This window comes from Pristis pectinata, chromosome 8 (genome assembly GCF_009764475.1).
Source record: "Pristis pectinata isolate sPriPec2 chromosome 8, sPriPec2.1.pri, whole genome shotgun sequence".
NCBI lineage: Eukaryota > Metazoa > Chordata > Chondrichthyes > Rhinopristiformes > Pristidae > Pristis > Pristis pectinata.
In genome coordinates this window covers 7,313,880-7,329,508 of record NC_067412.1, presented here as the reverse complement: position 1 = coordinate 7,329,508, position 15,629 = coordinate 7,313,880, and the positions used below count along the sequence as shown (strand labels likewise).

The 15,629-nt window shown below is 43.8% G+C and overlaps 1 protein-coding gene across 1 annotated transcript in view; it reads right to left on the bottom strand.

Annotated features, from left to right (window-relative positions):
* Positions 1 to 15,629, bottom strand: part of tsc2 (TSC complex subunit 2) — a 98,373-nt gene that overhangs the window by 9,239 nt on the left and 73,505 nt on the right. The window contains 4 exon segments of the mRNA XM_052020909.1: positions 1,465 to 1,543; positions 5,500 to 5,639; positions 12,281 to 12,467; positions 15,071 to 15,157. Of these exon segments, the coding sequence (XP_051876869.1) occupies positions 1,465 to 1,543; positions 5,500 to 5,639; positions 12,281 to 12,467; positions 15,071 to 15,157 (493 nt within the window).

The following is a 15,629-nucleotide window of genomic DNA, read 5'->3' as shown; positions in this document are numbered from 1 at the left end:
ATTGTTGATGGGAACGGCCACAGGGGTACTCTGCTCCTTCTGTCTAATCCCCTTCCTTTTCTTAACTGTCACCCAGCTACCTGCCTCCTGACTTTTAGGTGTAACTATCTCCCTGAAACTCCTATCTATGTCTGCCTCTACCTCCCGAATGATCCAAAGTTCATCCAGCTCCAGCTCCCTAACACGGTTTGCCAGGAGCTGCAGCTGGATGCACCTTTTACAGATGTAGTCATCAGGGACAAGCGTGCTGTCCCTGACTTCCCACATACTGCATTCAGAGCACACAACTGCCCTAGCTGCTGCCTTCATTACCTAATCCGACTTTAATTAGCTTAAAGGAATTTACCGGCCATACCTCTCAGGGTGCTAGCTCTTCCTCAGCCTCTGCTTGCCGAAGCCTCTTGAGCCAAAGCCTCAAGGCTCCACTCCTACCCTGAGCCACTCACACACTGACCGCTCCTCTTAGTTACCCCTCCTGATATTCTACTTAAATATTTATCACAGATAACAGGTAACCTTACCTTTGCCTACCTACCAGCTACTCACCTGCCTTACCCCTTTTCGCCGAAGCCCCTTGAGCCAAAGCCCAGAACACTCTGCTCCCTCTCACTCAGCTGCCCGCTCCATAGGCTGTTGGGTTTTTAAACTCCCCGCGCCGCGCCTGCACAGTCCAGCCCCCACTCGACCACTAAAAACTTTTAAAACACTTATTAAAAAATAAAAAATACTAACCCTAGTAAATTCTAACCCTATTAAAAACTAAGCCTTATACTTTAAATTTAATACAAAGAAAAACTTATCTGCTCCGAAGTAGAGCCCACAAAGCCTCCGGTTATAATTGTACAGATAGATAAATATTTTCAAGATTGAGGAATTGAGGGTTATGGAGAACTGGCACAGAAGAGTTACCGAGGCCAGTATAGACAAGCCGTGAACATATTGAAGGCAGGTGTGAGGTACCAAATGACATACTCCTGCTCCTATCTTCTTGTGCACATTCACGTGTGTGAAGTCACGCATGCCTTTGCGTCTGTGTTAGCTTTAAATGGTCATCCACGGGTTTCAATGAGTCAATTACACTTCACTCGAGGGGGAAAGGATTCAAATCCCATCCCAGTCAAGCACATAATCTGCCTCTGGTTTGCAGCACCTCCTTTACAAGACCTACTCTTAAGTCCTGAGATGTCGCCTGGCACATTGGAAATCCAGCATTTTCTAGCTTGAAAAGGCAGTAAGGTACACGGACACTAATAAAACCCAAGTGGGGATTCAATTTATTATGTCTGCAGTAAAATTATGACAACTGAGATGCATTGAATTTAAACAGGTAACCAGAAATATTCATGGGGAATTGTCAAGCAATGCCACCCCCTTACTGGGCTGTAATGAGTGACAGCACACAATATGCTCAGAGTCCACCTAAAAATAAACAGGAAATCAGTTGCACGTTGATCCACCACTCACCTTTACGTGCTTGCAAGGTTACCAAGTTGCTTTCGAAGTCTAGAGGTTTAATAATTATTTCCACAAAGTTAAACTGACCCTATTAAAATTAACAGAAAAATAAAAAATTGTCAGTACTCAAAAAGGCTTTTCAAAAACAGATGTGCATAGAGAAGCTTTATATCAGCAACATCCGGCACAAGGGAATGCACTTTCAACAATGAGACAACGGAATGCAGTACACAAATTGGAGAACAAAACTGAAAGAGGACTAGGCAAATTAAACCTCTCACATCCTCTCTGCCCAGCTAACCTATTTTGTGCTTTTTCCTGCCACAAGCCCACATCTCTTGATTCCCTGAATAACCAAAACTCTTTCCATTCTCAGTTTTGAACATAATCAGCAACAGCCCTTTTGGGTAGAAGATTTCAAAGATTCACCTCTGACTGTAGAAATGTGTTCTGACCACTGTCCTGAAGGGCTGACTCCTTTAGAGAATGTGACCCCTGGCTCTCGATGCCCCAGCCAGGAAAAATCTTCCCTGCATCTACCCAGTCCAGCCCTGTAAGAATTCTGAAAGGTTTAATGAAGTAATATTCTTTCTTCCAAACCTCAGTGAGCAAAGGCCTAGTCTGTTTAATTCTTCCTCATAGGACAAGCAGCCATCCCAGGAACCAATCTGTTGAACTTCACTGCATTCTCTCCATTGAGTACATCCATTCTAAGGTAGGGAGACCAGATAATGTTCTAAATGAGATCTCACCAGAGTCCTATATAATTGCAATAGGACATTTCCACTCTCATATTCAAATCCTCTTGCAAAGGCCAATATACCATCTGCTTTCCGAAGTATATGATGCATTTGTATGTTAACTTTTAGTGATTTGTATAAAAGCACACCCTGGACCCTGAACATCCACCTTCCAACTTCCCCTGTTCCATGTTCTAACCATTTAAACATAGTCCACTGTTGTAATTTTCTACATCGCCTTTTTCCACATAATATTTCATCTACCATGTCCTTACCCATTCACTTATCCTGTCCATATTCTCAAGTGTCTCGGCACCTTCCACACAACCCACATGGCTCCAGACTATTAGCAAACTCGGGAACTTAAAATTATGTAAATCTGATATGGAGATGACAGCAAGTAAATATAGACAGGCAATTATATAATTTCAAGAGAGATACACAAGACTGCAGACACTGGAATCAGTCCCCAGCTCTCTCCATCTTCACCTTCCCCCCACTCACCCCCATCCCCAATTTGGCTCCATTAGCCTCCTCCCACCTGTCATCGACCTGCCTGTCTCCCAACTGCACCCTGCCCTACCTGCCTACCCATCACCCTTCATCCCTCCTCAGTCCACCAATCACCTCTGGCCTCTCTATACACTGGCCACCTCCCTTCAGTCCTGATGCAGGGTTTCAACCCAAAACGTCGATCGCCCATTTGTCTCCACAGCTGTTACCCGACTCGCTGAGTTCCTCCAACCGATTATTGCTAATAATTTCAAAGCACACTCGCAAATTGGGAAGGTTAATAATAGCATCATCACAATTATATCCGAATCCTGCAAACACGAGGTATTGATAATCAGATACAACACAACAACAGCCTATATGGCCGAATTAAATGGATATTGTTCTATTCCTCTCTCCCCGGGGCCACTACCCAAGTTCTCCTTTAATTGTCTCAACAGCTCCAAGGTAGCGAATGCCACATTCTCCGCAATCTCTCGGGGAAGTAGTTTCGCTCCAATTTCCTAGTAGGATTTATTAGCGACTAATCCTGGTTTAGTATCTTCTCTGATAGATCATTTCCACTTTTACCCCATGAAACCCTTCTATAAAATGTTTACCCTGTTGCCTCCTTACCAGAGAAAAGACCACCAGCCTGTCAGATATACTCATGGATTCATAAACAGCACAGAACACACTGGCTTCTGTTCAAAACAGGCGGTACGAGGCAGGAAAAACTAGTTAGTTTCAGCTCCAGTAAACATTCCTTCCACTCATTTCTGATGGCAGCAAAAACTTAACATGGAACCATGGGTTCTCGATGGACTAGTTTCTCCATTTGAACACTGACTCGGGAACCAAGTGGGTCAGAATCAATTATTATCACTGACTTGAATGATGTGAATTGTTGTTTTGCAGCAACAGTACAGTGCAAAGACATACAATTACAGAATTACTGCAAAAAAAAAGGTAATGTTCATGGACCATTCAAAAATCTATGGCAGAGGGGAAGAAACTGTTTCTGAATTGTTGAGTGTGGGTCTTCAGGCTCCTGTACCTCCTCTCGAGGTTTGTCTAGGCCAGGAGTTGCTAATCCCAATAACAAGCCATTCCTTCAACTACAGTCCAAAACACAGTATTTCAAAGAAAGCTGCAGAGACTGGAACTGGGAGCAACAACAATCTGCTGGAGGAACGCAGCAGGTCGAGCAGCATCTGTGGGGGGGGGGGGGGGGGGGGGGGGGAGGAACTGTCAACGTTTCAGGTCAAAATCTTGCATCAGGACCGAGAGTTGCAATGCATGTAATCCCCTACTTCACTTAGCAAATTAAAAGGATAGAAGTACTCAAGATAGAAAAAGTTTGTGAATGTTGGTAAGATATTCCAGGTATGCTCAGAAACTATTTACATATTGTTTCCCCACACTCTTACACTGGGTGCATGTACAGTCTTGCAAGATCCTAGTACTTCAGTTCAGCTTCTTGAAGTACCACCAGCTGGCATAGCACCTCAGACCCATTATACCACTATAGCACTGTAAAGCCAATACTACACCTGAGACCCACACCATACATCAAGTTAATGCTGCACCTCAGAACCATGTAACACCCCAGACACTATGCACATCAAAATATTACAACAGCCCCAAACCTTGAAGCACTTCAAACCAGAACACTGAAAAGTCTTAATGATCTCAAAGTAATGTAGCCAATTAGACCTACAAAAATAAAACTAATAAAGGACATAATCTAAGTAAAACATTTCAAACCAATGCAACTCTTCAAACAGACAAAACATCACAAACTAATACAACACAAGCACAAACTAATGAAACACCACAGATCCATAAAACACCAGAACAAATACCGCAACCCAGACCATAAAGCACATGAGACTAAGAGAGACTGACCAAGACACAAAACAGCTCAATCTAATGCAGCATCTCAAAAAAAAATACTTCCAACTAATTAAGTGCATCAGATCTTTATGAAAAAGACTACAGTTTAGGGTTCTTCTGCCACTGGAGAGGGAGGGGCGTGGTCAGGCAAGAAAGCCCCTTAAATATTGTAAATATGGGATTGGGGTAGTGCCCCAGGGAGCCACACGAGTGGCATCGGTGCTGTGTTTTTTATATAAAAAGGTAACACTAATGATTGATCCGTACATGAATGTAAAGGTTTGCACTGTTTTATTGTTGTATATAGTTTGCTTTTTTTATGATGAATAAATTTTATTTTGGAATATATATAAAATCTTTATGAATGTTCAAAATAACAGATCTGCATCTTACATCATTAAACGCTGGACCCACAAGTCAGTTTAAACTAATATAGCAATTTGGACTCAAAGCCCCAACAAAAGAATTCAGCACCTCAGACTAATATGACACACCAGACCCATAAAACAACATTCCCATAAAACCCAAACTATCGCAGAACATCATATACTTAAAGAAACACTTCAGATCCATAAAATCACTCTCATTAATCCCACACGGCAGACCCATAGAGCACAAACATTTACAGCGACGTAGAGCCATGATCACGGTCAGGAGCTGCACGAGTCCCTGAAGAGCTGGGTGAAGTTTCAGAGCTGCAGTTTGCTGACTCGGAGTCTGGAGGCAGCCCAATACTTCATTTTGCTCCTTTTAAAACCAGTGGTGAAACCCAGTGAAAGAATCCACAAACATTCAAAAGGGAAAGGAAGGAAAAAGGATGAGAAAGAGGGAGGAAAGACAAGGAAGAAGGGTGAAAAATGAAAAGTGGGAAGATGGCAAAATTAAACAGAATAAAAACAACAAGGTTCAAACTTGCCTTTATTGTTCCCAGTTTGTATTCTTCTTCTGTGTCCTTGTAGATAACCACCACATAGTCGTTGCCTATGTGCCGTTTCTTGTTACAACAGGCTCGATCTGATTCTTTGTTTGGCATCAGGGTCGCAATGTGAAAGATTGCTTTAATAGGAATGGAGGAAACGAGAATTTGTCACTGCACAGAACGAAGGTGGGGGATTGGAGGAAGATTCACTTTACAAACAGGGGGATTTAAACCTTGCCATCCTCAAAGGAACATGCTGGTCCTGAACTCTAACCAGCTGGCCTTTAAACAACTCCCACACATCAGATGTGGATTTACCCTCTACCACCTCCACTGGCAGCCTGCTCTCATGCTAAATGGGCTGGACCAGATTGGGTGCATTTTACACATTTTCTCCCAACAAAAATCAATGATAAGTTTCGAAATGTCTAACACCAGAGGGCATGCATTTGAGGTGAGAGGGGGAAAGTTCAAAGGAGATATGTGGGGCAAGTTATTTTTTTATATCTACACACACACAAAAAATGGTGGGTGCTTGGAATGCGCTGCCAGGGGTGGGGGTGGAGGCAGATACCACAGAGGCATTTAAGCTCTTAGACAGGCACATGAATATGCAGAGAATGAAGGGATATGGATCACATGCAGGCAGATAGGATTAGGGGTCATTAGCTTAATTAGTTCGGCACAACATTGTGGGCCAAAGGGCCTGTTTCTGTGCTGTACTGTTCTATGTTCTAAAATTAAAATCAGGAGATGAAGAACAGGTGGCAGAATTATCACTCATTTTGCATTTGTAAATGAAAGTTAATAATGTCCCTGATACAAGGTGTGCCTTTAGAATTATTGCCCCCACACCCACACTTGTTCTCCATCTGCTGAACTATCCTCTTAGTGCTTCTGACTTTTGTTTCAACATTTCCCGAATTAAAATCAAAAATATTAATTGCATTTAGCAAGTGAACACTGACATACCTGCAAGGTTTCAGTATGAAAGCATACGGTTAACAGAGGAGAACCTTAAATGTTGCCGGTCTGCATTACTTGTTTCATTCATTCAACACGAGATGCTCCAAAGTAAGGAGGGGAGTTACGTGGCTCTTTAGTAAAAAGGGCATACCCAAAGAGATTACACTAACTTTAGCCTGTGCAGTGTAGGCAGCCTGATTCATAATCAGCTGGAGAACAAAATAACAGACTTAATCCAAGTCTTTCAGGCTCCAAATTGGGCTTTATAGTTTTAGTGATAGTAAGATAAGATTTCTTTATTAAACATCGAAACACAGTGAAATGCATCTTTTTGCATAGAGTGTTCAGGGGGCAGCCCGTAAGTGTCGCCACGCTTCTGGTGCCAACATAGCATGCCCACAACTTCCTAACCCATACATCTTTGGAATGTGGGAGGAAACCGGAGCACCAGGAGGAAACCCACGCAGGCACGGGGAGAACGTACTCTCAAGATTCCCACAAGAATCCAATGTTTTCAAGAAAATTTCCAATCTGTAGCATATGTAATTGATGACTCCCAGATTTCCCCAAAATTGGCAACAAAGACATTCAAACAATGGGACTGAAAGGGAAGCAAAAATCAAAAAAAACTAAACCAGTTAAATTGGAATAATTTCACGCTGTTGACTCTAAACACACTGTTACCAGTATTCTAGTACTACACAACAACAACAACCACTTGCATTTGCATCATGCCTTTAATGAGGTATATTGTGCCAAGAGGATGCAATGGGGTTATACCTTGTGTCACCTAATAGCCAGCGGGAGATAAGGAACAAATATGCAGAAAGATCATAGAAAGATGCAAAAAAAAAACACCATTGTTGTAGCAGCCAATTTTAACTTCCCAATATTGAGTGAGATTCCCTTAGTTCCAGGTTAGATAGGGCAGAATTTGTTAAATTCATCCAGAAGGGTTTCTTTGAAACAATGTGTAGATAGTCCAGGTAGAGACGGGATCTTACTAGGCCTTGTACTGGGGAATAAGCCTGGCCAGGTGACCGGAGTTTCAGTGAGGGAGCATTTTGGGGGGTTGGAAACAAAAATCATAATTCTATAAGCTTGTTATGGATAAACAATGGTCCTTGGGTGAAAGTGCTAAATTGGGGGTTGGGCTAGTTGCAACAGTATTAGGCAGGAACTTGGGAAATTCGACTGGCTGCTGCTGCTCGAGGTCAAATCCACATGTGGTGGTGTTTTTAAAGGCCAGCTAGGTAGGGTTCAGCACCAGCATGTTCCTATGAGGATGAAAGACAAGGATGGCAAGGTTCAAGAACCTTGGATGACAAGAGATATTGTAAGTTTAGTCAAAAAGAAAAAGCATGCACAAGTAAGATTTAGGAAGCTGAACCCTGACAAGGCTCCTCAGGAATATAAAAGGAAGCAGGAAGGAATATCAACACCGAATTTGGAGGGCTAGAAAGGAACAATGAAATGTCCCTGGCAAGGAAGATTAAGGAGAATCCCAAGGAACTTTGTACATATATTAGGAGCAAGCTAGGGAAAAGGTCGGTCTACTCAAGGACAGAGGAAATTTATGCATGGAGGCAGAGAAAGTGGGCAAGGTCTTAAATGAGTACTTAGCATCGGTATTCATCAAGGTTTATTATTGTCACTTGCACCGAGGTACAGTGAAAAACTTGTCTTACAAACCGATCTTACAGGTCAATTCATTACACAGTGCAGTTACATCAAGTTAGTACGGAGTGCATTGATGTAGTACAGGTAAAAAAAACAGTACAGAGTAAAGTGTCACAGCTACAGAGAAAGTGCAGTGTAATAAGGTGCAAGGTCACAACAAGGTAGATCGTGAGGTCATAGGTCATAGTCCATCTCATTGTATAAGGGAACCGTTCAATAGTCTTATCACAGTGGGGTAGAAGCTGTCCTTAAGTCTGGTGGTACGTGCCCTCGGGCACCTGTATCTTCTACCCGATGGAAGAGTAGAGAAGAGAGAATGTCCCGGGTGGGTGGGGTCTTTGATTATGCTGGCTGCTTCACCAAGACAATGAGAGGTAAAGACAGAGTCCACGGAGGGGAGACTGGTGCCCGTGATGTGCTGGGCTGTGTCCACAACTCTCTGCAGCTTTTTGCGGTCTTGGGCAGAGCAGCTGCCATACCAAGCCGTGATACATCCTGATAGGATGCTTTCTATGGTGCATCGGTAAAAGTTGGTGAGAGTCAAGGGGGACAAACCAAATTTCTTTAGCCTCCTGAGGAAGCAGAGGTGCTGGTGAGTTTTCCTGGCCATGGCATCCATGTGGTTTGTCCAGGACAGGTTGTTGGTGATGTTCACTCCCAGTAACTTGAAGCTATCAACCCTCTTGACCTCAGCACCACTGATGTAGACAGGTGTATGTACACCACCCCCTTTCCTGAAGTCAATGACCAGCTCTTTAGTTTTGTTGACATTGAGGGAAAGGTTGTTGTCATGACACCATTCCACTAAACTCTCTATCTCCTTCCTGTACTCCAATTCATCACTGTTTGAGATACAGCCTACAACAGTGGTATCATCTGCAAACTTGTAGATGGAGTTAGAGCAGAATCTGGCCACACAGTCATGAGTGTATAGGGAGTAGAGGGCTGAGGACGCAGCCTTGAGGTGCACCAGTGTTGAGAATAATCACGCTGGAGGAATTGCTGCCTATCCTCACTGATTGCGGTCTGTTTGTTAGAAAGTCAAGGATCCAGTTACAGAGGGAGGTGTTGAGTCCTAGGTCTCGAAGTTTGGTGACAAGCTTGCTTGGTATTATTGTATTGAAGGCAGGGCTGTAGTCAATAAACAATAGTCTAACGTAAGTGTCCTTACTGTCCAGATGCTCCAGAGCTGAGTGAAGGGCCAGGGAGATGGCATCCACTGTAGACCTGTTCTGGCGATAGGCAAATTGCAATGGGTCCAGGTTGTCTGGGAGGCTGGAGTTGATGCGTGCCATGACCAACCTCTCAAAGCACTTCATGATGGTGGATGTCAGAGCCACTGGTCGGTAGTCATTGAGGCATGTTACCTTGCTTTTCTTTGGTACCGGGATGATAGTGGTCTTCTTAAAACAGGAGGGAACCTGAGATTGAAGCAGGGAGAGGCTGAATATGTCCGCAAATACTTCTACCAGCTGATCAGCACAAGATCTGAGCACGTGGCCCAGGACACCATCTGGGCCAGGTGCTTTCCTCGTGTTCACTCTTCGGAAGACTGATCTTACGTCCTCCACTGTGATCACAGGTTCAGCTGCGTTGGTGGTTGTCAGGGTGGATGGTGACAATCCACTTCCTTTTTGTTCAAACGTGCATAGAATGCGTTACTTCATCAGGAAGGGATGCGCTGTTGTTAGCTATGCAGCCTGACTTCGTCTTGTAGCCTGTTATGGCATGTAAGCCCTACCATAACTGGCGGCTGGTCAGGGACTCTATTTTGAGTTGGTATTGCCTCTTGGCATCCCTGATAGCTTTACAAAGTCATACCTCGCTTTCTTGTAGATCAGAATTACCAGATTTGTGTGCAGCAGTCCTCTCCTTCAGTAGGGAGTAGATCTCCCGGTTCATTCATGGCTTCCTGTTTGGGAACACCTGTATTGTCCTCTTTGGTACACAGTCCTCCACACACTTGCTGATAAAGTCTGTGATGGTGGTGGCATACTCATCAAGGCTGGCAGCTGAGTCTTTGAACATGGTTCAGTCCACTGTCTCAAAGCAGTCACGTAGAAGCTCATCTGCTTCCTCAGACCAGTATTGCACGACTCTCCGTACCGGATCCTCCCGTTTCAGCTTCTGTTTGTATGCAGGGAGAAGGAGCACGGCCCGGTGGTCTGATTTCCCAGTGAGGACAAGGGGTGGCTCGGAAGGCATCTTTGATGGTTGTATAGCAGTGGTCAAGGGTGTTGGCGCCCCTTGTTGGACATGGATTAGGGAGGGATGTGTTGAAATTCCAGGACATGTTGATATTAAGGTGGTGGTGTTGGGTGTCTTGATAAACATTAAAAGTGGATAAGACCACAAGGCGTGATGGAATCTATCCCGAGGGAGTCAAGAGGAGATTGCTGGAGCCTTGACAGAGATCTTTGTACTCTCTTAACTGCAGACAAGGTCCAGAAGACTGGAGAATAGCCAATGTTGTTCCTTTAGGGCAACAGGGACAAACCAGGATATTATAGGCCAGTGAGCCTCACAGCAGTGGTTGGGAAGTTATTGGAGAAGATTCTTGGGGACAGGATTTACTCACATTTAGAGAAGCATGGACTTGTAGGGGTAGTCAGCATGGCTTGTGGGGGGGGGGGGGGGGGGGGGGGTGAGGGTGTGATCCTGCCTCATAAATTTGATTGTGTTTTTGAAGAAGTGACAAACATGATGAGAGTATGGCAGTGGATGTTGTCCTACATTATTTTAACAAAGCATTTGACAAGGTCCCTCATGGTAGGCTGATCCAGAAGATTAAGTTACATGGGATCCAGGGTGAGTTGGTAAGTTGAATACAAAATTGGCTTGGTCATAGAAGACAAGAGGGCAGTGGAGGAGGGGCATTCTTCTGACTGGAGGTCTGTGACCAGTGGTGTTCCACAAGGATCAGCGTTGGGACCTCTGTTGTTTGTAATATTGGATGAAAATGTAGGTGGTCTTGTTAGCAAGTCTGCAGACAACACGGAAATTGGAGCGCAGATAATGAGGAATGTTGTCGACGAATGCAGGAGGATGTAGATCATTCGGAAATTTAGGCAGAGAAATGGCAGATAGGGTTTAATCCAAGACAAATGTGAGGTGAAGCATTTTGAGGGTCAAATGCAAGAGGAACGTATACAGTAAATGGAGGACCCTTGATGTACACAGGGATCTTGGGGTGCAAGTCCATAACTCCCTGGAAGCAGCAACACAAGTAGATAGGGTAGTAAAGGTGGCATACACTTGCCTTCAGGCAGGCACGGTAGTGTAGCGGTTAGCATAACGCTATTACAGCGCCAGTGACCCGGGCTCATTTCCGGCCACATTCTCCCCGTGACTGCGTGGGTTTCCTCCGGGTGCTCTGGTTTCCTCCCACATTCCAAAGACGTACTGGTTAAGAAGTGATGGGTATGCTATGTTGGCGCCAGAAGCGTGGTGACACTTGCGGGCTGCCCCCAGAACACTATGCAAAAGATGCATTTCACTGTGTGTTTCGATGTACACGTGACTAATAAAGATATCTTATCTTATTAGTCAAGGCATTGAGTACAAAAGTAGGCAAGTCATGCAGCAGCTGTACAAAACCTTGGTTTGGCCACACTTGGAGTATTGTGCACAATTCTGGTCTCCACACCATAGGAAGAATGTGGAGGCTTCCGAGAAAGCACTGAAGAAGTTCACCAGGATGCTGCCTGCATTGAAGTGTATTAGCTACAAGGCTGGACAAACATGGACTGTTTCCTCTGGAGCGTCAGAGGCTGTGCGGAGACCTGGCAGAAGTATATAAAATGAGAGGCGTAGATAGACAGAGTCTTTTCCCCCCCAGTGTGCAAACGTCAAATAGTAACAGGCATAGGTTTAAGGTGAGAGGGGGAAGATTAAGATGTTTGAGGCAAGTTTTAGAGCACAGTAGCAGAGACACGAGTGAGGGAACTCTAGAACTTAGGACTCAGGCAGCCGATTAGGAACCAAGGCAGTGATGAAAACAGGGGATGTGCAAGAGGCTGGAACTGATGCAGTACTAGCTTCACAGAAGGTAATAAGACGTTTGAACGGTCCTCCCTACATCTACATAAAACGTGGAACAGTAATGGACAAGTGGCAAGTTAGGATTACCTACCTTGCATGATGTCATCATGCCAACAATATGTAAACTGCCCATCGTCACCATATGTGTCAAGGCCACCAAGGAAAATTTGTTCCGGGTTGCAGTCTTGGAGATAAATCAATTTACCAAGGCCAGTCAGGAACTGTGCATACCTGGACGATCCATATGCATTGGACAGAATTTCAACTTCATTATTAGTCTGAAGCAAAACAAAACCCAAGTTAGGTCAAAAGCTCTCTGAACGAGCTGAAGATTTGCTTACATTTAGTGAAAACGCTGGCTTGAGTGAAAATTCTAGATGAAAAAAATCAAGTATGCAATTAAAAAAAAATGCATCATCTTAAATCATGCCCAAACCTTCTACATTATATACTACAATGTTTTGTTGAGGCTTAAATAAAGACATCAGAAACTACATAACACCAAATGTGTTGAAAGCACAATGCAGCTCTTAGACAATCATTCTGACTTCCAGCCCTCACTGGAATGATTCCCAATTAACTTTTGTATACAAAATTCCAACAGTATTAAAAAGATATGAGCACTTTCTTATGACCATAGTGACTGAACGTTTCACCAAGGAGAGTGAGAGAGATCTTCTTACTTAATATAATGAATGACCTTCCATTAATATTGGATCTATAAGCGAACAAAATGTCTCAGTGTTTCACAGGAACATTCACTAACATTGATGCAGTGGCAGATAGGAGATTCCAGGGCGGATGACCAAAAGCAGTAGGTTTTAGGGAGCATCTCAAAAGATAGCAAAGGGTAGAGAGAGGAGGAGGAGAGGGAATTCCAGAGCTTGGGATCTTAGGTGCTAAATGTACAAATGGGTGAAGGATTATATTAGTTAGCCAGGATGAAGAAGTATAAAAACAAAAGAATTTTAAAACCTTGGTATTGTTAACCAGAAGTCAATACACCAGTTTTGTTTTTAAACTTGAAAATCTCAAAACACCAGATTTTTACATTGATTTTAAACAAGTAATGCCTAGCCTAAAGGAAGCACATCTGTGCAAGCACTTACATATTCTTGAAAGAATTATTCCCATTCAAAACACCAAATATTAGATCATCCGATGATCTAATAGTTCCTTGCAGAGCATGCTTCAGTGCTGCACCCCTCCCTCCCCAATCCACCAAAATCCCCTTGCCTCTGACTCCACCACCAAGTAGTAGAGGAAATGCGGTAAAGGAAAACTCCACGTTTCTGCAGTCTGAAGCCAAAGATATCAGATTCTGCAATAACATCACACCTTTGCAATTACTTTTATTAATATACTCAAACGTATAACTCCTGCAGAGCCTTTTAATGTGCTGAGTGTTTTGCTATTCATACAATGGGAAAATGTTCCTCAGAGCTAATATTGGTGCAAATAAAGATTACTCCCTATATGTCTCATATTCTTCAGGGATATTAATCAGGGCTCAGAGCAGAAGTGTTTGTTAATGTAGTTCAAGTGAGCATACTCTTCCTAAATTCAGCCACAGTATCAAATTACTAATTCTGGGATTCACACTGGATACAGCTCTATTTTCTCCTGACTTATCAAATCTCAACAGCACTACATTTACAGAAGCAGATGACCACCCTTCCCTTTGAGACCACTCCACCATTTATCAAGATTATGGCTGATCTTTCACCTCAGTACCATTTTCTAATATTATCACTACATCCACTGATGCCCTTTGTAACCAGAAATCAATTTGTCGATTAAACACAACTGTTGCTCCAGTCATGACTGTTCCACCTTCTAGAACTCTCAGTTCCAGGCCATTTTAATTCCCCTCCCTATTCCCACACTAACCTGTCTATCCTCAGCCTCATCCACTGCAGGGCGAGGCTGAATGCAAACTAGAGGAAGAGCACCTCATATTCCACCTGGGGAGTCAACGACCCAACAGAATGAACATGGAATTGTCCAGCGTCAGGTAACCTGCTCCACCGCTGCCCTTTTTTCTCCCTCCTTCTGATCTACCCAGTTCCTCCTACACCCACCCCCATCACCCTGTTTCTTTCCCCTCCTCTACCGACTCCATCTGCCCACACACCCCTCCCACTGGGTTCCCCCCCCCCCCCCTATTTGGTTCCATGTTCCACCTTCCTTTCCTATCAGATTCCATCATCTGCAGCCTCCCAGCCTCTGGCGCTATTTCCAATCTCCCCTCCTCCATCTGCCAATCAACCTCTCTTATGAATCCACCCATCACGTGCCAGCTCTCGTTCCACCCCTCCCCTCTTTATACTGGCCATCTCCCCTCTACTCTTTCAGTTCAGGTGAAAGGCCTCGACCCGAAACAGACTGTCAATTTCCCGCCACAGATGCTGCCTGACCCACCGAGTTCCTCCAGCGGTTTGTTTGTTCCTCCAGAGACAGAATTTCAAAAGGTTCATCACCTTTTGTGTGAAGAAATTTTTCTTCATCCGGGGCCTAAAACGGCCTTGCCCTTTTCCTCCTGTTATTACAGGAAATGTCTTGAGGTGCCTCACAGGAGGGTTCAGACATACAAACCATCGTTACAACTGATGAGCAAAGCCTGCTCAAATACGGAAGCTTTAAGGAAAATCTTAATGGCAAAAGAACCCTGTCACTTGTTGCAGAGTCACTTGAGTAAGTGGTGCACACATCAGCAAGTCTGTTACGGGTGACTTTGGAACTCCAGGGAATTACTAGGGAGAAACATCATCAATTCCAGCAACAAAGGCTAGCACTCAAGCATATAGCTGTATGTTGGGTACAAAGCAAGTTAAAGAAAGTTGGTCAGTGTATCTGCTTACTGATGTGAAGATATCCTTACCTGTCCTTCCCCAACATACACAACTCCAATTTTGTGTGTATCATAAGGTGGCATCTGATCAAGAACTTTAATGGCTCGTTCTGTGATCTAAGATTAACAAAACTGCCCGTTAATTACTTGTCACCTATAATACTTGCCAAATTTCTCAATAATAATCAAGGATACACAAAAAACATCAACTAGACTTGCAGTTAATCTTTTTCCAAGGGTACCCACCACTATGTTTGTCTGGACACACAGTCCTTCAGAACCAGAGACAACATTGTAGATTTTTGTTTCCTTACAAGCCACGATGACTGCAGCGATTCAAGGAAAAGGCCCATTTCCCACATCCCAAGAACAAATCAATGTTAAGTTATACTGAGGGAAGCCATTCATTTCATTATGTGCTAACCAACTGGTCTTGCTCCTTACCAGACTTAGAAATATTTACTCCACAGTTATCCAATAATCTTTCAAAAGTTTCTCATCTTTCTTCCACCCCACCATCAGGCAGTGTGCTCCAAATCATAACACTTGTCCTAAATAGATTTAGCAAGAATATTGCCAGGACTTGAAG